The sequence below is a fragment of the Myotis nattereri genome, assembly GCF_964212035.1.
Source record: "Myotis nattereri genome assembly, chromosome: 20".
Classification (NCBI taxonomy): domain Eukaryota; kingdom Metazoa; phylum Chordata; class Mammalia; order Chiroptera; family Vespertilionidae; genus Myotis; species Myotis nattereri.
Window position 1 is genome coordinate 7,714,352 of NC_138096.1, and position 21,753 is coordinate 7,736,104.

General features: G+C 43.5%; 1 protein-coding gene across 2 annotated transcripts in view; it reads left to right on the forward strand.

Moving 5' to 3' along the window:
- Positions 1–16,811, forward strand: part of EPRS1 (glutamyl-prolyl-tRNA synthetase 1) — a 45,271-nt gene extending 28,460 nt beyond the window's left edge. For both annotated transcript variants that reach the window (XM_081114374.1, XM_081114375.1), the window contains 15 exons: positions 187–546; positions 2,093–2,326; positions 3,603–3,868; positions 5,059–5,110; positions 5,577–5,786; positions 6,169–6,241; positions 7,813–7,892; positions 8,098–8,199; positions 9,079–9,234; positions 9,702–9,899; positions 11,431–11,604; positions 12,352–12,512; positions 13,667–13,745; positions 16,293–16,357; positions 16,456–16,811. In XM_081114374.1, the coding sequence (XP_080970500.1) occupies positions 187–546; positions 2,093–2,326; positions 3,603–3,868; positions 5,059–5,110; positions 5,577–5,786; positions 6,169–6,241; positions 7,813–7,892; positions 8,098–8,199; positions 9,079–9,234; positions 9,702–9,899; positions 11,431–11,604; positions 12,352–12,512; positions 13,667–13,745; positions 16,293–16,357; positions 16,456–16,606 (2,361 nt within the window). In that variant the 3' untranslated portion in view covers positions 16,607–16,811. The remainder of the gene's footprint in view (positions 1–186; positions 547–2,092; positions 2,327–3,602; positions 3,869–5,058; positions 5,111–5,576; positions 5,787–6,168; positions 6,242–7,812; positions 7,893–8,097; positions 8,200–9,078; positions 9,235–9,701; positions 9,900–11,430; positions 11,605–12,351; positions 12,513–13,666; positions 13,746–16,292; positions 16,358–16,455) is intronic.
- The last annotated feature ends 4,942 nt before the right edge of the window (positions 16,812–21,753 follow it).

The window sequence follows — 21,753 nt, forward strand, 5'->3', positions numbered from 1 at the left end:
TATTAGGAGATACGAGTTCGAAACTATTTACAATGGGAATGTCGTGACTTGAGCCTTTCATTTACACAATAAAAACTGGTCTCTGATTTTAAAATTTTAACTTGAAACAAAACAGTTTGATTTAATTTGGGGAAGAGACATTGAACATGAATTAATTATCGTGCTTTTGGTTTTCTGCCTCCGTAGACAACGACTCCTGTTAAGGAAAGACCAGCGCCCCCTTTGACTAATACTAGTGCTGTCTCTGAGGACCCCATGGTCCTTTACAATAAGGTGGCTGCCCAGGGGGATGTGGTTCGGGAATTGAAAGCCAAGAAAGCAGCAAAGGAAGATGTCGATGCAGCTGTAAAACAGCTTCTGGCTTTGAAGGCCGTATATAAGGAGAAGACGGGCCAGGAATACAAGCCTGGAAGTCCTCCGGCGGTGGCCGCGCAAGCTGTATCGTCTCCGTCCTCAGCAAGCCCCCCGGGAGGCAGATCTCTGTACGATGAGGTGGCTGCCCAGGGGGAGGTGGTGCGAAAGCTGAAAGCGGAAAAAGCCCCTAAGGTGGGTGTGCTGGGGGAGCCAGGCAGCCTTGTGAGGAGGCGGTGACCTCCAGCTGCTAGTGCGGACTCGGCTTCCTGGGGGACGTGATGTTTGTAGACTGTCTGCTTGAACATTTCGACATAACGGTCAACATTTACTGACACCTGCCGTGTGCCAAGCCCTGGAAACATTAACAAGCAGCAGCTCGCCGTCACCTGCTGGCCGGGGGAGGGCTGGGGGAGGGCCGGGGGAGGGCCGGGGGAGGGCCAGGGGAGGGCCAGGGGAGGGCCGGGGAGACGCACGCCGTCACAGTCCTGGGCCCTGTGACCGTGGTGTCTAAATTGCTGAGAAGTGCTGTGGTGCGAAGTGGCAGGAAAGGAGGACACGGTTCATAACGTGGAGCCCAGCGAACAGACATAATCTAGTTTTAGAATTTCCTTCTGCTTTTACTCCTACTGGAATGTCTTAGTCGTAATGAAGTCGTTTGGCCATCTTAATTTTCTCCTTTATAATATTTCAAGTTGTAGTCTTGCCAAACAAAGGTGTGGTTTTTTTTTTGTTGTTTCCCTGTGTGAAATGTGCGCCATCTGGCTTTAAACTCGCGTGAACACTTCCAGTGGCAAAGTGGAGCCTCTTTCAGATAGGCCTCTTCCTGTGGAAATGGTTGCCGGACAGCCCCTGCACTTTGCCCCATTTCCTTTCTTTTAACTGGTGGAAGTTTCTGTTTTTCTTGATTCTCGTGTGTCTGATGAACTACCTCCTTTTTCTTAGGATCAGGTAGGTTTTGCTGTGAAAATATCCTGAATTCTGAAGTAATGTAAGTGAGAGACGGGCCGGGAGTATCGGTCAGCCCGCCTCCCCCTTATCGGTGTGCGATCGGGGGCGATTGCCTTTCCCTGTGCTCGCTCCGTTGGTGCTGCTGTGACGGGCTCCAGGTCTGTAGGCGGCAGAGCACTGTCTCATAAAGTAGCTGCCCAAGGAAATGATTGCTGTCGGATGCCCGTTCTCGGAAGGCACACCCATGCTTCCTGCCTCCTTGGCCCCCACGTGGGTTTCCGGCTTCCGGTGGGTGGCTCTCAGCTCTGGTAGAATTGGCCGTGAGACTTGGGTAGGGTGAGTTGCAGGTGCTTTTTCTCTACCGTGGCTTCCCGGTGGCATGTTGGTTTGTGGTTAGTGCTGCCACCAGGTAAGGCTTCTGGCTTGAGGCCTTTGCCTGCGTGGCTGGCCTTCCCTGCGGGAGTCACCAGGGTCTCATTTGGGCTGTTTCGTTCTTTTCATGATGATTATGTTGAAGTATCAGAGGGAGTGATGTAACTGTTCTTTAGTTGGGCCCAGATTGTGTGTTTTTCCCAGTGTTGTATTTACCTTCTGTTTAGAAATGAAGAAAATAAGGTTTATATTGGCCAAGCCATTGGGGTGGTCTGTGCTCCGATTTTATAAATTCTGACTCCTCTCCTTACCCAGGGCGTGGTCGCTGGCAGTTTGCTTGGCTGTTTTGTCGTTTGTCTGTTTACATAAGGAAGAAGAAAAGTTACAGCACTAAATATCTCTTTCTCCTTGACCACAGGCTAAAGTCAACGAAGCTGTCGAGTGCTTGCTTTCTCTGAAAGCTCAGTATAAAGAAAAGACCGGGCAGGAATACGTGCCTGGCCAGCCCCCGTTACCTCACGGCTCAGGTTCAAGTCCAGCCAGGAGCTCTGAGCCTTGTGGTCCAGAAACAGCGGAAGCCAAAGTGCTTTTCGATCAAGTAGCTTCTCAAGGGGAGGTCGTTCGGAAGCTTAAAGCTGAGAAAGCCTCTAAGGTTGGTGTGCTGTTCTGTGTGTACGTTTGTTTTTCACGTTACCCGCTATTTTCCTGCCCCATGGAATCTGGCAGACTTGTCATGTTTCAGTTCCCAGCTCTTTTGTCTTGTCTGCTCGAGAAGCCTTCCGTGGCCCTTTCTCCCCCAACTAGATCTGACTGCACAGTCTCCCAGGACACCGCCTTTCTCTGACATAATACGTAACTGCCCTTGATTTCAGCTGTGAAATTATCTGCTTCTCTCTGGTCTGTAAGAGCCTGGAGAATAGGCGCCTCGACCCCAGCAGAGCCTGGCTCACGGAGGCCCGAGCAGTCCGTGCTCTCCGTTGGACTCATTCTCCTAAAGCTCTTCAGTCTAGAACAAGTATGTCAAACTCGTGGCCCACGGGCCGCATGCCTCGTTTATTTGGCCCGTGTTAGCCTTTGAGTTTGACATGCTTGGTCTTGAACGACAAGTTTTATTTTGAACCATGGTGTGGTTTATGCTCATAGTATTACCTTTATACAAATAGGACTTTTTGGTACAGATTCATTTGAGTGGAAGGCAGAAACGTTACAGGTTTTGAAATTTGACCAGGAATGTAGACTGGACTGCTGTCACCTTGGCAGTGGTCACTGTTCCTTCCACCTGTGTGATGGAGTGGCTCCTAAACTGCGGTAGGACATGTGCTCTGCACCAGTGCCTTCTCAGAGGCGTGCTCCGTGACAGCTCTGTCCCGCACAGCCAGTGTGGCCGTTGTGACTGAGAAGCCGGGTTGCTGATTGATTTACTTCAGATCAATTTAGAGATAAATACTAGTAGCCACATGGGGCTAATGACTACTCTTTAGACAGTGCAGTTATAGCACGATTTCTAAGTCAGTCTCTTGCACAGTCCTATCCCTGTTCCTCATATTCACTTATTTATTTATTTTTAAAATATATTTTATTGATTTTTTACAGAGAGGAAGGAAGAGGGATAGAGAGCTAGAAACATCGATGAGAGAGAAACATAGATCAGCTGCCTCCTGCACACCCCCTACTGGGGATGTGCCCACAACCAAGGTACATGCCCTTGACTTGAATCAAACCCAGGATCCTTCAGTCCGCAGGCCGACGCTCTATCCACTGAGCCGAACTGGTTAGGGCGATATTCACTTATTTTCAGCAGTTAGTACATACAGTGTTTTCCCCCTACCACACACCCCTCTGCCTGCAGTGGTGTTCTCAGATCTGCTTCTAAAGCTTCGGGCAGGGCTTTGCATTAAATACCATCCTGTTCTCTTGCTGAACCGAAGGACCAGGTGGACGCGGCTGTGCAGGAGCTCCTGCAGCGGAAGGCGCAGTACAAGTCTCTGACCGGCGTCGAGTACAAGCCCGTCTCTGCCACTGGGGCCGAGGACAAAGACAAGAAAAAGAAAGAAAAGGAAAATAAATCCGAAAAGCAGAATAAGCCTCAAAAGCAAAATGATGGCTCAAAGAAAGAGCCCTCTAGGGGCCAGGGCGGTGGTGGGCTGCCGCCCAGCGGAGCCGGCGAAGGGCAGGGCCCCCGGAAGCAGACCAGGTAACCACCTCGGGAACTCCCTTTGCTGGCAAGCAGTGTTTGGAATGCATTCGACTCTTACATTAAAAGGAGTTTTTTGTGGTTAGTTTGACTGTCACACTAAGTCAGAGAATGCTACAGGTATAGTGTCAGCAGGTAGCTTTTGTTAATTTTCTGTTTATTTAAATGGGCAACACATTCGCTTGCTGGTTCAGGAGTCTCAGAATAGAGTCAGTGAAGTCTCCATCCTATGCTTGTTTTCCATCTTCCCAGTCCCTCCGACCACCATAATGAGTTGGTAACCACTGTTAGTAGTTTTTTCTGTGCCCGCTGAGTAGGTAACTAAAAGCAAACATATACATCTTCCGTCCTCTCCCTTTTAACACATGTGGTACTTAACTAGACATGTCGGTTTGCACTCTAAACAGATTTTTTGAATGAAATTCTTTTGTGGGGACTCACGAGGATTTCAAGTGGGTTTAGTTGTATATAAAACTAAGCTTGTTCAAAAACAAAATAGTGGTGGGATAGGTGGTAGTCCAGTACTTTCCAATCTGTGCACATAATGTGATTCTCGTCTCTAAGCCCCATCCAGAACTTTGAACCTTGTGCTTGGTTCCGTGAGTGGCTTAGTAGAAGGAAGCACTGTTACTAACAGCTTCTGTCCTGAGAGACTGTGTTTTAGATTTCTTTAGCTGAAGTTCAAGTTCTGTCTCATGCTCACATCAAACACAGTCTCTTAGGCAAGAGGATACCGCAGTTGCTTTTCTTGCCTATTGACGGGGTGATCAGATGCACAGAATAGTGGAAGAAAGACTAGAATTTCCATCTTTTACCTTCTGACTACTTGTGAAGGGGCAGGTTTAAGATGGGCATTTTTTGAAATGTTACAAATGGAGAATTCAAGTATAAATGCACTAAGATTTTAAACCAAGAAAGCCTTGTTTATAAACTCTAAAACAATGTACTTTTTATAAAACAACTCATGGGTAGATTTTTCTGTGTGCATCATAAGACGGTTCCTGAGTAATTATTCATGTTTCAAGAAAAGGAATATTATCTAGAATAGAATGAATATAGAAGAGATATCAATACAGAAATAACTTATACTAAAGAAAAATGAATATTTTGACCTTTAGAGGTTTCTTTCTGTTCAACCTAGAAGCAATTGCTGAGTGAAGAAATTTATATTTTACTGTTCACATCTGCAGGTTGGGTCTTGAGGCAAAAAAAGAAGAAAATCTTGCAGATTGGTATTCTCAGGTGAGTATACATTCATTTGATTTTTATGTATTAAATTTCTCAAAGACAATTTTATATTTCGGTTCTGAAGTCCAGACACAAAATAATAAAGCATAATGCCTTTAATAATACATAATATAGAAATCTAGCATGTCACAGTCTTCAAAGCATCTTCACATAAGTGTGGAATCACGAAGTAGCCCTATGAGATAGTCATTATTTTTATTTTTATTTCTGTATGGTGAGGTGACGGTATAGTCCAAAGCCACAAAGATAGGAGCAGCAGGATCAAGATTAGAATTCAAGTCTTCGGACAGGTGTAGGGCTCCCTGTTTCTGAGGGTGGAAAGGGCTGTTTACATGCACTTGAAGAGGATGTACCAGCGCTGGCCGCCTCCAGGTGGAGGCGTGGTTATCATGCTCCCAGCACCTGTACTGTAATTTTGGTTCTGTTTCGGCCTTAAAACCTGCATTTTTCTTTTACAAAGGTCATCACCAAGTCAGAAATGATTGAATACTACGATGTGAGTGGCTGCTACATCCTCCGTCCCTGGGCCTTTTCCATCTGGGAGTCCATCAAGGACTTCTTCGACGCCGAGATCAAGAAGCTGGGCGTGGAGAACTGCTACTTCCCCATGTTTGTGTCCCAGAGCGCCTTGGAGACGGAGAAGACGCACGTGGCCGACTTTGCCCCGGAGGTGGGTGGGCTGGATTGATTTTTGCCGTTTTTTCCACGTAAACTCAAAAGTGTATTTCAGTTCACACTTGAATAGTAATTTAAAAGGCAAGTTATAATAGCCGATTTAGAGAAGTTTTTGTAAATTAAAAGCCATTTTTTAAGACATGTTTCTGCCTTTAGGGCAAGTTAAGTCTGATTGTGTTTGTTACATTAAGTAATTAACTGGCTTCTGCTTTTCTCTCAATGTTTGTAAGGACAGTCAGTATCTACCTTTTCCCATAGTGAATAGCAGCATTCACCTTACCATAACAGAGCAAAAGCTGAGTTGCTGAAATGCCAGCATTTGTGCTACTTCTCTAAGTGCTGTTGTACAATGTATGAACAATAATTTCTCTTACCAGGTTGCTTGGGTTACAAGATCTGGCAAAACAGAGTTGGCAGAACCCATTGCCGTTCGTCCTACCAGTGAAACAGGTGAGGAGCGGCCTTGGTGCAGGAGGAAGCGCACTGAAGTGTGAGAGGCAGTGTGTAGAGTTGGTCTCCGCTTCGTTCTGTGATGTTTATAATCCTGCTGACAATACGTAAAGCTTAATGAATGTATATGCCAAGATGAATGAATGCAAACTGACTAGATACCAGAATACTGTATAGAATTTTATTCTGTACAGTATTCATTACAGAGCTCTTTAGCAATAGGATAAAGGTTTGTTGTTGTTGTTTTTTAAATACACCACAGGCCCTAGCTGGTTTGGCTCAGTGGATAGAGCGTTGGCCTGCGGACTGAAGGGTCCCAGGTTTGATTCCGGTCAAGGGCGCATGCCTGGGTTACGGGCTCGATTCCCCAGTAAGGGGCATGTAGAAGGCAGCCAATCAATGATTCTCTCTCATCATGTTTCTCTCTCCCTCTTCCTTTCTCTCTTAAATAAATAAAAATATATTTTAAAACAAAAAACACACCACAGTTATATTATTTTGTTTTTATGCTATAATTTTTCAGAACTTTCCAAGGAATTGTATTCTTGGGATAATTTTTATTCTTGAAATTTATTATAAAATTGCCAACACGAATGTTTTATGTTGTATTTATAAATTTTGTTACTTAATACTACATTTACACTCATGTAGGCTTTCTATAGGTTGCTAATGGTTGTATTTGTATCTTGTATTACTCTTACAGCGTGTAGTGAGGAAGGATGAGGCAGCTACTGTTACCTCCATTTGGTAGGTAAACAGGCTGAAAGGTTAAGTGACTTTCCTAGATGTACACTTGGTAGTGGAGTTTGAGGCTTTGGGCTTGTTGGTGGCTTCCAACCTGAGTATCCATCTATAGTTCAGGATTATTTGCTCTTTGATACTTTGGTGAAGCTCTTGTGTGATATTGTAATGATGCATTATTGAAATTATGACACCAGCTGGTTTTCACATACTAGATTGGCAAGGGTTTTTTGTGTGTGTGTGTGTTACTAGCTATAGATAGTCCTGACTAGGCCATGATAAGACAGGCGCCTCACTCAAATTAGTAGTTAAGGCAAGAGCTTTCCATACTCCAGGTAGATGCATCAAACATACAGATTTACCCTAAATTCTGGTTCTCCCTGTAACTGCTGATTTAGCAAGCACTTTACCGTCTTTAACCTCAGTATCCACGTCTTTAGTATTGAGGTTGTGATAGCAACTTTCTGGGTTGAATGTGAAAATTGAACAGGATAATGAATGCAAAGACCTTAACATAGAACGTGGTATATACTATAGGTCTTCACTTAGTGTTTTTTAAAAACAAAACAGCAGAAAAGCAAATTAAATGTTAAATGTAAATCTCATTGCTAAGAACACAAAATATGATCAGGTTTAGATAACGTTCTTGATTAACCTGCTTTACGAAATACATAATACCATTCACTGACCATTACAGACGTTGGAAACACATTTACACAAACACGACCTTCTCCTTCCTGTTAGTTACGTTGCAGTTTACCTCTTAGCAGCCCTCGGGGAGAAAGAAAACCTCCAGTGACTAAGCCTGCCTGTTTCCCGGTGTCTTTCAGTCATGTATCCTGCGTATGCAAAGTGGGTGCAGTCGCACCGAGACCTGCCCATCAGGCTCAACCAGTGGTGCAACGTGGTGGTAGGTGCACACCCTTCTCTGTGCTCCCATTGTCCTGCCTGCTCATTGGTCTCTCCTTACGTGTCTATTCAAAGCATTGGGAGCATGGAAGCTTTTTTGCAGTCCTTTGGATCACATTATGACTTCTGATTGCTCACACATGAAATTGCTAATGAAAACGGCAAAGCTCTCTCTAACGACCACATTGTCTTCCTGCCTCTTCCAGCGCTGGGAGTTCAAGCATCCGCAGCCGTTCCTGCGGACTCGCGAGTTCCTTTGGCAGGAAGGGCACAGCGCCTTTGCCACATTTGAGGAAGCAGCAGCAGAGGTATGAAGAGTGGTCGTCCTTGCTCAGTTCTGTGCGTGTCCTTTGCTTTGTCCACCCTGTGCTTTGTCCAGCTGTGAGGAATGCAGTACGTCTATTATAGGTGACCATTCAATATATCACTCTAAGCTGAAATTGATCTGATCAAAATAGCATTAAAAGAATTTTTTTTTAAATATATTTTACTGATTTTTTACAGAGAGGAAGGGAGAGAGAAAGTTAGAAACATCGATGAGAGAGAAACATCGATCAGCTGCCTCCTGCACATCTCCCACTGGGGATGTGCCCGCAACCAAGGTCCATGCCCTTGACCAGAATCAAACCTGAGACCTTTCAGTCCGCAGGCCGACGCTCTATCCACTGAGCCAAACCGGTTTCGGCAAGAATTTCTTGGTATAAATTATTTTGTTATATTGTAATTTAACATTACAATGGTAAGAGAAAAAACTAGTGAATGCAAGTGTGCATGGACTTTAAGAAACTGCTTGTTGAAATTATTTAGAAAATGCTATTAATAACTTTTCAGATGGAAGTCTTTTTGGACTTCAGGATGTAGCAGAAATAAACCTGTGGGTGAAATTAATTATTCTTCAGGAGGCTTTTACCCTGGTTGCTGTGTATCTTTCAAAAGCATTAATCTTCTCTTGCACTCTCAATTTATGTAGGTTTTTAAAAGCTCTTAACTTCTTTTCACACTGCTTTGTTGGAATGTTTTCCTTAATAACTTCACACTGGCTGCTTTAACCTTCCCACAAAAAAAGGTTTTTATTGTTTGAGGTGCTTTTCCCACCACAGTTAGTTTTAGATAGTACAGGGTTATAGTCTGTAATAAATAAGTATACCAGAGATTTGAACACTTCTGCATTTAAAATGTTGTTGCAGGTCTTGCAGATACTTGACTTATATGCTCAGGTATATGAAGAACTCCTGGCAATTCCTGTTGTAAAAGGAAGAAAAACTGAAAAGGAGAAGTTTGCAGGAGGAGACTATACCACCACCGTGGAGGCGTTTATATCTGCCAGTGGGAGAGCCATCCAGGTACCGGCTGCTGCCCTGGGTCCGCGGGGGACTTGAGTCAGCATGGCCTGTGGGCAGAGCCAGCGCATTTCTCTGTCCTCGGGGCAGTGGGCTCTTTTAGAAAACCAGTGCGTCATGTGCTCCTAGCCCACATGCTAATTCCAGGCATGTCTGCCCCGCTTTCCTAAGTCTCCCAGGTCAGTCATTAAGTCAAGGCCTGTGTTCTGAATTGCCAAGGCGTGGAGTCCCATTTAACCTTCGTAACTAACGTTCTTCCCCCGAAAGGGGCTGCCCACAGCAGCACACTTCTACAGCACTTTTTAATTAAACCTACTCTCTTTGGTGTATCAGCTACACTTTTAAAATGTGTTATATATAAATAAATCAAGGAAGACAAAACAGGTCATGTTAAGGCATGTGATTTTGTAGTCATTTTCGCAGGCATAATAGGTTATTACAATTAAAGCTCCTATTTCTCTTTATTTCAGGGAGCAACATCACATCATCTAGGGCAGAATTTTTCCAAAATGTTTGAAATCGTTTTTGAAGACCCAAAGACGCCAGGAGAGAAGCAGTTTGCCTATCAGAACTCCTGGGGCCTGACCACACGGACCATTGGTGTCATGACCATGGTTCACGGGGACAACATGGGCTTAGTGTTACCTCCACGTGTAGCCTGCGTTCAGGTAAGAAGGTATTTCTGTTAGCACTTAAAATACAGGTCATATTTACTAACAGAAACTCGAAAGGGCAATTTTCTGAATATCATCTGGGTAGATTTTGCCAACAGAGAAACAACATAGAATTCAGTCTAGACTTCAGTTGTATAACTATGTGTATCGTTTGTGTTCTTGTTTTTTACTGTTAATTTTTAGCTTCTTTATATAAAACTTCTTTTAGAAATCATTTTTTTGGAATGATTTATTTAGCACGGACAAGCCATGTGCAGCTAATAGGTAGACATTATATATAGATTAGAAATCGCTCCAGCAATTTATTGTTTGTGTATGCCTTTGTTTTGTTTTTTTATTACTCAATAGAGCAGTGGTTCTCAACCTTCCTAATGCCACAACCCTTTAATACAGTTCTTCATGTTGTGGTGACCCCCAACCATTAAATTATTTTCGTTGCTACTTTATAACTGTCATTTTGCTACTGTTATTAATCGTAATGTAAATATCTGATATGCAGGATGTATTTTCATTGTTATAAATTGAACATAATGAAAGCATAGTGATTAATGACGAAAACAATATGTACTTATATATGTTTTTTTTGATGGTCTTAGGCGACTCCTGTGAAAGGGTCATTTGACCCCCAAAGGGGTTCCAACCCACAGGTTGAGAACCGCTGCACTAGAGACCTTGTGCACGAAATTCGTGCACTTGGGTGAGGGGGGCTCCCTCAGCCTGGCTTGTGCTCTCTCGCAGTCCAGGAACCCTTGGGGGATGTCCAACTGCCGCTGAGGCGGGAGAGGCTCCCCCCACTGCCACTGTGCTCGCTAGCTGTGAGCCTGGCTTCTGGCTAAGCGACATTCCCCCATGAGAGCGCACTGACCACCAGGGGGCAGCTCCTGCATTGAGCATCTGCCCCCTGGTGGTCAGTGTGTGTCATAGCACCTGTTGTTCCGTTGTCAGGCTGAAACTGGCTCTCCAACATCCCCTGAGGGGTTCTAGATTGCGAGAGGGCACAGGCTAGGCCAAGGGACCCCACCGGTGCATGATTAGGGCTGGGGAAGAATGCAGGAAGTTGGCCAGCCAGGGAGTGACTGCAGGAGGGTTCCAGGGTGTGTCGGCCCACCTTGCTCAGTTCCGATTGGCTGGACCCCCAACAGCAAGTTAATCTACCAGTTGGAGTGTCTACCCCCTGGTGGTCAGTGCACATCATAGCAAGGAGTTGAGTGGCCTTAGCATATCATTAGCATATTACGCTTTGATTGGTTGAATGGACGACCGGACACTTAGCATATTAGGCTTTTATTATATAGGATTGTCAATAAAGCCATGAAATTAGTCTACATAGGGTGGGCAAAAGTAGGTTTACATTGTAATACAGATAATGCTATAATTAATAAATGATAATTAAGAATAAACTGTTTCATGAACTCACAGCTGTAAGCCAACCCCTCCCAACCCCGTGTTGATTTGTGTTGAGATTTAGAGTCACGTCTGTATGCTGTTTCTTTGTGTGAACATATGCTGTTGTGCTGGGTTCCAGGTGGTGGTCATTCCTTGTGGCATCACAAACGCACTTTCTGAGGAAGACAGAGATGCTCTGATTGCAAAATGCAATGATTATCGAAGGCGGCTGCTCAGTGTGAATATTCGAGCTCGAGCTGATTTGCGAGATAACTATTCGCCGGGCTGGAAATTCAACCACTGGGAGCTCAAGGTAAACTCTCCCGTTGGATTTAGATCTTCTTTACATGTATTTTTATAAAATGTAAGTCTTTCTCATGACTTTTCTCTGTTTCATTGTTATGAGTTCTTCACTGAAACTATGTGTTCAGCTCAGTTGCTAAATTTGAACTTGTTTTTGAGGAAGTTTATTTTTATTTTGTTTTAATAAACCTCAGGCAGTACAGTTTTTTCTTAGGTTTATGCCTCGTCGGAATGGGTTTGTGTAATGGCTCAGGAATGTTGCCTGCTTTTTCTTACTGTTTGTGCATGCCTTTGTTTTGTTTCTTTATTATTTATGTCAAAGCCATGAAATTAGTCTATATAGGGTGGGCAAAAGTAGCTTTACAGTTATAATACAAATAAACAATGCTATAATTAATCAGTTAACTGCCACGCATCCAAAACGGGAAGATACTGGAATTTCTTCCATATACGCTGGAATATTGACGAATTTAAGTTACCATAGTTTTCCTTACAAACCCAGAGATGTCACTGACAAGTCTGATTTTAAATTGGGCGACCAGAGTTGATATGCGAGGTTTGTGGCTGGCGTGTGGGGACGGTCTACTGCTTGTGTCTATGGACACTTATGCGTACAAAGGGTTAATAAATATTAATAATACAAGAATAAACTGTTTTGTGAACTCACAACTGTAAGCCTACCCGTGCCTCCCCCCCCCCCCCCCATGTCAGTTGGAGTTGTGCCTGTGTCACCTTATCCGCCTCTTTTGTTTCCTAGGGAGTTCCCATTAGACTGGAAGTCGGGCCACGTGATATGAAGAGCTGTCAGTTTGTGGCCGTCCGACGCGATACTGGAGAGAAGCTCACGGTGGCTGAAAATGAGGCCGAGACTAAACTTCAAGCTCTTCTGGAGGACATCCACGCCAGTCTCTTCAGAAAGTCAGTTCCTCAGAATGAGCGGCTCACGCCTCTCATCTCCCAACCCCACTCGACCTTTGAGATCTGTCCCGGGAATTCTCTGTCCCAACGGGAAGCCCTCTTTCCCGTGGTTCTTAGTGTGCCTTTCTCTCTGTGTTTTGACTTGTATTATGGACGTTTTTCTAGGTGCTTTCTGCTCCCTGCTAGGTTTGCAGCAGTGACTGACTGGCCCATGGGCTAATTTGGGTTCGTTTTAGATCTAGGCTTTTATGACATAAATTTGAGGAAATAAGGCATTGATTCTCACCTGCCAGGTACATATGAGCAGCCCCTGGGAGGCTTTAGAAACCAGCGGTGCCTGGGCCCCTACCATGCGATGTCAATGTAATTGGTCTAGAGCTGGTCTGGCACCTGCAGTAGTGAAAGCTCCCAAGTGATTGATGTGTGGCCAAGGCTCAGAACCGCCTATGGGTTTGGGGGTGGGGGTGGGGGGCTCAGGGCTGCCCTGACCTATGGGAAGGGGTCTTAGAATTGCAGGTCTCAAGGCAGAGGCACTAGAAGGTTGGTCCATGTGTGGCGCCTTATTTCCTTTCCTCATGTCATGCATGCCTTCAAATGCAGAAGAGAATAACATTTATTTCCATTTCTAAAAGAATTACCTAGTGGGTGAAAATAGCTTGAATAATGGATATTTATGTGTTTTTCCTTTTCAAAACATTTTCATGCCTTCGTGCTTGATTCTCAGAATCCTGTATGGGTAATTAGACTTACCTGAGTATTTTTCTAGGTTTGTGAAAACTTAGAAAAGACCAGAGAGGTTTAAAAAATAACCCCCCTTCCCCCCCCCAAAAAAAAAATTTAAAAAGACAACCTAGACTCTAAGGTAGCCAGTGGTATAGCAGGAATAGAATGTTGGTCAACAGAGATTTAACAACCATAACAAAAGTAAAAATTACCTGTTGTGTGCTTGGCAAATTCCGCATCCATTTCATGTTCACAATTACACAATGATGAGTTCACTGAGATTACTGAATGTCATTGCTAGTGACAAAGTCGAGTTTCTCATTGAATTTTCACTTCCAGGTTATTGTTATTTCATTAAACTATGCTTGTTTAAAAATAACATTATATTATTAGGAGAAATTATGTGTTCTTTTCTCATTATTTCTTGGTAGGGCTTCTGAAGACCTTAAGACTCACATGGTGGTGGCAAATTCAATGGAGGACTTCCAGAAGCTGCTGGATTCTGGAAAGGTAAGAGACTTCTGAAAACAATTGAATATAAAACTGTTTCAGTAAATGGTGTTTTAAGACTCACTGAAGCATGATATTAATCCCCTTTTCAAGGCCAGTCACACAGAAGGATTACATAGTATTCAGCATTCTTTTTTAATACATTTTTATTGATTTCAGAGAGGAAGGGAGAGAAAGAGAGAGAGAGAAACATCAGCGATGAGAATCATTGATCAGCTGCCTCCTGCACGCCCCCCACTGGGGATCGAGTCCACAATCCGGGCATGTGCCCTTGACGGGAATTGAACCTGGGATCCTTCTGTCCGCAGGCCCAACGCTCTACCTATTGAGCCAGACGAGCCGGGGCCATTATATTCTCTTTCAACTGGTTTTCCTAAAACTTGACAGTCTATCATTTTTGGATAACACTGTGAACTGATTATGTAAAAGCTTTTTCTCATGCTTGATAGGCAAAGTTTTAATTGGTTATGATTAAAACCTCTTACTAGGTCTCAGTGCGTGGTCTGGGAGCATGTTAATCTCGCTGGCTCAGTTTACTAACTTATTAAATGAGTGCAAAATAGTTCATCTCAAAATGCCCTTCAGATCCATTATTCTTCCGTGTCCACCGTTCTCTTATGCTTGGAATATTGCCTTTCATCCTCCCCGTTCTGGGTTCTGTAATCTGTCACGTGACTCAAGCTCCGTCCTTCTGAGAGAAGGCTAGAGAATGGGTAGCCACTGGTGCCGTCTACATTTCGTTTCTCCTTTCACTGCAATTTGTGATTATTTTATTTTTTCTCCATTATTTACTGAACTTTAGAATTTCCTGTAGTATAGAAATATGGAGTCACTGTAGCAATACAGTGTATGAAGACATTACATAAGAGTTAATAAATCGATAGAGTCAACACTAGTTATAGTTAGTTCATTGCTCTCAAAGAAATGAGTCTCAGCAGACACTAGTGGAACCAGATTCCACATGTGTTCTAAAGCAGAATACATGTTTCAGTTGTATGTCCAGGGAGCACAGAGGCAAAGCACATTGCGTTTCTTGAATTCAGTAGCCAGTTCCGTCCGCATCTCATCTTACATTGCTCAGCTGAAATATGTTGACTGGCCCGCCAGCAGCCTTTGAAGTTACTGTAAATAAAACTGTATTTACTAAGAAGGGAGAAGGTGGAAGGGATCTTTGGAATGTGAATGTAGGTGAAAGTTTGATTTTCTACTTTCCCTGTTGGTATAAATGAAAAAAAAGAAAAATGTGTAGGACTTGATTTCAGTAACTTTTCCAAGGGGATGGTCTTAGTTAAATGAAAAATAAATGTTATTTATATTTGTAATATATATTTACTGTTGACATACATTACTAATCTATTGATCATCATAATTTTAGAGTCTTGTTATTTTTTGTCACTAACCTTTTCTGCTACAAAATGGAAGATATTGTGTGTTGCAAAAGATTGTATCTTTTAAAAAACATAGATATAGAAATTATAAAAAGTAAAAATTAAGAACCTTTCCATGACTGAATAAATAGCATAAAAATGAATACTGTACTTCATATTAATGACTTATATGAATAAATAGAAATTTTAGGTCTTATTATCTATACTTTACTTTGAAGCTAGAAAGAATTAAAACATGGTGTTTTACAAAATTATCATTTATGAGTCCAAAACATTTAATAACTTAAGTTGAGTTTTTTACATGCTACATCGTTTTAAATTTTAAAAATTATTTTAGAAATACCTTCTCGAGGCTTAATAATGTTTTCTCATGAGAAAAAGAAAATAAGACTATTTGCTGTAAAATTTATTAGTTATTTAAAAATACAGCTATGTTGTGAGTTAAAGTAAAAATTTCTAAGAAACCAAATTTAGTATCCAAAGGCATTTTTTTGTAATTGTCTTAATATTCTTATCATTGCTTAAATAGTGACAGTAAAGATTTCCCCCATTTTGTTTTCTGTAATGAATTTTAAACAATACTTTGTTTAAAGCAAACACATTTTTTTCATGCTCTGATTGCACAACTGCTAATGATTTCCAAGTTTCAGGGCTGTAGCTTGGTGTGATTTCAGCCCTTAGACCCAGGTTGGTCTTTGCTTCAGTTTGCGTTGTACAATTTCTCTATTCAATTTTTTTAGAATATTTATTACTACCAGCCCTTCCATCTTCCCTTTACCTACTCATTCCTTCCCTCCAAGATTTGCCTTGAAATTATCACCTCTTTATTATCTCAAGGCAGATGATCAAAATGACATTTTACCAAGTTGGGGGCTCAGGCTAATACATTTTGCTGAATGAACATGAGAGAAGTAGGTAACTTCCTTACCCTGCAGGAACGTTCATCTGATGAATTGCTCAGGTTTTATCATTTCTTCGTCTATTTCACTGTGTTCTTAGAAAAGCCTCTGGGAACATGTTTTAACCAAGTCCTACGTGCAGGGAAGAGTTTGCAGGAGGGACTCCATTTGAGCAAGGGCTGGGTGGCTGCAAATAACTGGTGCTCTATTTACAGCCTGGAAGGAGGGATACACACTGTATATTGTTCCTTTCCTATTAGATTGTTCAGATCCCATTCTGTGGGGAAATTGACTGTGAAGACTGGATCAAGAAGACCACAGCCAGGTAAATGCAATGAGCAGATAAGACGTGGGAGGTGAGGCAGTGAGAAAGAAGAGATGCACAGCTTCAATGAATGGGATTCTTGTATGTTTTAATTTCAGGGATCAGGATCTGGAACCTGGTGCTCCATCCATGGGAGCCAAAAGCCTTTGCATCCCCTTCAAACCGCTCTGTGAGCTGCAGCCTGGAGCCAGATGCGTCTGCGGCAAGAACCCTGCCAAGTACTACACCTTGTTTGGGCGTAGTTACTGAGGACAAAGCCACGGCCCTCTCTCCAACCCTCTGCACTTTTTAAAAAATTGATACTAATATCTTCCCAGATACAGAGTTTTATGATTTTTTAAAATAAAACTTCAAAAAGGAGGTCACATGAGATAAACACCTGTTCTTATGTCTCAAATACCAGTGGCAAAAGACTTTTCTGTAAACCACCCCAGTAATAAATACCATGAATTCATTTGTTTTATGTATTCGTTCGTTTCTGAAGTATTTGAGTTACGTACTACAAGGAAATTCCTACGAAGAGGTGAAAATATCCTCTATTCGTAGGAATTTCCTGAAGCTTCTGGTGAGAACTAGATGCAGAAAAGCTTGAAGTTGGCTGCTTCAAAGGAATTCATTATTTAAAGGAACTCCACAGTAAGTCAGTATGTGAAGGGCAGGAATCTTTTACCCTAAATCTACATGTGATAAGAGGTAGACTTTTTTCTTTAAATTGAGATTCAGCTAAAATATCAAAACTTTCCAAACATCTGAGAAGAGGGGGTGCTTTTCCAGAGGATGCAGAAGCCTGCGGCCAAACAACGTCCTTTAGGAAAGGGCACTGTTTTGCTTGCAGATGACAGCCGTTAATGAAGATACATGACTGGCACTCACAGTCATGCGTGTGTGCTAGTGTTCATTGCAGTACAAAGAAAACCAATAGGCCAGGTGCGTTTGCTAGAATTGGGTAGTAACAGCATGTTGTAGGGGGAGACAGATCATTAACAAAGACCTGCTGATGAACTGGTGGAGGAGTGAAGCAGGTAGGCTTCCCTAGTATGGGTGGGCCTTGTTCAATCAGTTGAAGGGCTGAGCAGACCCTCCAGATTCTTCCTCCTGCATTGGGTCTTGGCATCAGCAGCAGAAAACACCCCATAAAACAGCGAAGAGAAGGCATTTGACTGGAGAGTCTGGCATAGCAACCTACGTGTATCTCTCCCTCTCCCTTTCTGAAATCCATAAAAATGTATATAAGAGGAGAACCAAGATGGCGGCATAGGTTAACGCCGGAGTTTGCTGCTTTGAACAACTACTTCAAAAGTGAAACCAAAAAACGGAAGGGACATCACCCAGAACCACAGGAACGCTGGCTGAGTGGAAGTCCTACAACTAGGAGGAAAGAGAAACGCATTCGGACACTCAGAGGAGGCGCAGTGCTGAAGTCAAATTCTGAGGTGCGGAGTGCGCGCGCCGCGGAGCGGGCTGGCGGCGGAGGGCGCGGTTGGCGTTTTCAATCGGGAGGGAGTCGCAGACTCTGAGCTCCAGATACAGGCGAGTCTTTAGGGACCCAGACTCAAACGGGAGAAGCGCGACTGTCTGGCTTCGGTCAGAGCGAGTGCAGCTTTCTCTCCGAGGTTTGCAGCCATTGCTGGGACTCAGAGAGGCAGAGCCCCTGGGGACAGGACTGAGAGCCGCCATCACTGCTCTCTCCGGCCCACCCTATTGATACTGTGCGACCCGCCCCGCCCCGCCCACGCCCTGCACAGAGGCATTTGCCGGATAGCCTCAGGCAAAGGCTAGATTAGCACCTCCCTAGAGGACAGAAGTTCTCTCACTGCAGAAACAGCTGATTCTCATAGCCACTTGGCCTGGAGGTCCAACCCTCCCTGGAATTAGCTACAACAATCAAGGTCTATAAGACTGCGCACAAAGACCACTAGGGGGTGCACCAAGAAAGCATAACAAAATGCGGAGACAAAGAAACAGGACAAAATTGTCAATGGAAGATATAGAGTTCAGAACCACACTTTTAAGGTCTCTCAAGAACTGTTTAGAAGCCGCCGATAAACTTAATGAGATCTACAAGAAAACTAATGAGACCCTCGATCGTATATTGGGGAACCACCTAGAAATTAAGCATACACGGACTGAAATAACGAATATTATACAGACTCCCGACAGCAGACCAGAGGAGCGCAAGAATCAAGTCAATGATTTGAAATGCGAGGAAGCAAAAAACACCCAACCGGAAAAGCAAAATGAAAAAAGAATCCAAAAATGCGAAGATAGTGTAAGGAGCCTCTGGGACAGCTTCAAGCGTACCAACATCAGAATTATAGGGGTGCCAGAAGATGAGAGAGAGCAAGATATTGAAAACCTATTTGAAGAAATAATGACAGAAAACTTCCCCCACCTGGTGAAAGAAATGGACTTACAGGTCCAAGAAGCGCGGAGAACCCCAAACAAAAGGAATCCAAAGAGGACCACACCAAGACACATCATCATTAAAATGCCAAGAGCAAAAGACAAAGAGAGAATCTTAAAAACAGCAAGAGAAAGAAACTCAGTTACCTACAAGGGAATACCCATACGACTGTCAGCTGATTTCTCAACAGAAACTTTGCAGGCCAGAAGGGAGTGGCAAGAAATATTCAAAGTGATGAATACCAAGAACCTACAACCAAGATTACTTTATCCAGCAAAGCTATCATTCAGAATTGAAGGTCAGATAAAGTGCTTCACAGATAAGGAAAAGCTAAAGGAGTTCATCACCACCAAACCAGGATTATATGAAATGCTGAAAGGTATCCTTTAAGAAGAGTAAGAGGAAGAAAAAGGTAAAGATACAAATTATGAACAACAAATAGGCATCTATCAACAAGTGAATCTAAGAATCAAGTGAATAAATAATCTGATGAACAGAATGAACTGTTGATTATAATAGAATCAGGGACATAGAAAGGGAATGGACTGACTATTCTTGGGGGGGAAAGGGGTGTGGGAGATGCAGGAAGAGACTGGACAAAAATCGTGCACCTATGGATGAGGACAGTGGGTGGGGAGTGAGGGCGGAGGGGGGGGTGGGAACTGGGAGGAGGGGAGTTATGGGGGAAAAAAAAGAGGAACAAATGTAATAATCTGAACAATAAAGATTTAATTAAAAGAAAAAAAAAAAATAAAAAAAAAAAAAAAAAAAAAAAAAAAAAATGTATATAAGAAAAGAAACACCTGCTGAATGAGTGAGTTTCTTACCTCCTTCAGGTGTTCACTCGAGCATCTCAGTAAATTCTTCCCTGATCACTTCATTTAAAGTTACAACTCCACCCCTACGCCAACACTCTGTCCTTCTCTGCTTCGTTTGTCTCCATCTTATTACCACCTGACATTCAATACATTTTATGACTTATTTTGTTAATTATCTGTCTCCCCCCACTAGACTGTAAGCTTCATAAAGGCACGGATTTTTGTCTTTTTTTTTTTATTTCTTAATATTTTTTATTGATTAAGATATTACATATGTGTACCCTCTACCCCCCCTCTCCCCACTCACCCCCTCACCCCCCCCGTTGTCCGTGTCCATTGGTTAGGCCTATATGCTTGCATATAAGTCCTTTGGTTGATCTTTCCCCCTTGCCCCCACCCTCCCCTACCTTCCCTCCAAGGCCCGACAGTCCAATCGATGCCTCTCCGTCTCTGGATCAGTCCTTGTTCATCAGTTTATGTTGTTCATTATATTCCCCAAATAAGTGAGATCTTGTGGTATTTATCCGCTCTCCAGTTCCATCATGCTGTGGCAAATGGTAAGAGTTCCTTTTTCTTCTTCCTCTTCTTAAAGAATACCTTTCAGCATTTCATATAATGCTGGTTTGGTGGTGATGAACTCCTTTAGCTTATTCTTATCCGTGAAGCTCTTTATCTGACCTTCCATTCTGAATGAAAGCTTTGCTGGATAAAGTAATCTTGGTTGCAGGTTCTTGCTATTCGTCTCTTTGAATATTTCTTGCCACTCTCTTCTGGCCTGCATGGTTTCTGTTGAGAAATCAGCTGACAGTCGGATGGGTACTCCCTTGTAGGTAACTGACTGTCTTTCTCTTGCTGCTTTTAAGATTCTCTCTTTATCTTTTGCTCTTGGCATTTTAATTATGATGTGTCTTGGTGTGGTCCTCTTTGGATTCCTTTTGTTTGGGGTTCTCTGCGCTTCCTGGACTTGTAAGTCCATTTCTTTCACCAGGTGGGGGAAGTTTTCTGTCATTATTTCTTCAAAAAGGTTTTCAATATCTTGCCCTCTCTCTCCTTCTGGTACCCCTATAATTCTGATGTTGGTACGCTTGAAGTTGTCCCAGAGGTTCCTTACACTATCTTCATATTTTTTGAATCTCTTTTCTTTTTTCTTTTTCGGTTGGGTATTTTTTGTTTCTTTGCATTTCAAATCTTTGACTTGATTCTTGGGATCCTCTTGTCTGCTGTTGGAGCTCTGTAAAGTATTCTTTATTTCAGTCAGTGTATGCATAATTTCTAATTGGTCCTTTTTCATGACCTCCATGGTCTCACCATACTCCTTGAGGGATTCATTAAATTTATCGGCGGTTTCCATAAAATTCTTGAAAAACCTTATAAACGTGGCCTTGAACTCTATATCCAGTCGTCTGGCCTCCTCCGTTTCTGCCAATTGTGACCTGTTTCTTTGTCTCCGCATTTTGGCTGCTTCCCTGTGTTGATAGAGTGGCCTGCGCGCCAGGTGTCCTGTAGGGCCCAGTGGCTCAGCCTCCCCAGTTACCTGGGGTGGACACCCTTGGTGCACTCTTGGTGCCTTGGTTGTTGTAGGATCACTGGGAGGAATTGACCTCCAGGCCAATTGGCTGTGGGAAGCAGCTGTGTCTGAAGTGGGAGAATGGTCCCCCTCTGACCACTGGGTACAGTGGCTCCTGGATCTAAGGAGGTGCTAATTCAGCCTCTGCCTGAGGCCTCACAGCCGGAGGAGCCACGAAGAGGCTCAGCTGTGAAGCAATGCAAGCCGCTGCGGGGCCTTGGGCCTTCTCTTGGAAGTTCCGGGTCTGCCCGGCTGCAGTTAGGTAATTATCAGGTTGCAAAGTTCTGGGGCATTCACATGCAAAAGCCTCTGCCGCAGCCCGGGTGGGGCGGGGTCTCAGGGAGTCAAAGGGCGTAGAAAGAAGCAATGGCTGATTCTCCGCGCCCGGAGTCGCGCGTCTCAGTGTCCTGGTAACGGCTGCAAGCACCTCTGAGGGAAATCCGCCCTCAAGTTCGCCTGCTGCCGCCTGAGAGAGCAGCCTCTCCCCGTATGTGTCCTGGGTCCCCAGAGACTTCCCAGAACCGGAGTTCAGAGCAGTCGGGAGCTTGTGATTCAAAAAGACAGCCGCGTCCTCAGGTGCCACCCCCTTTCCGTGCGTGCGAGCCGC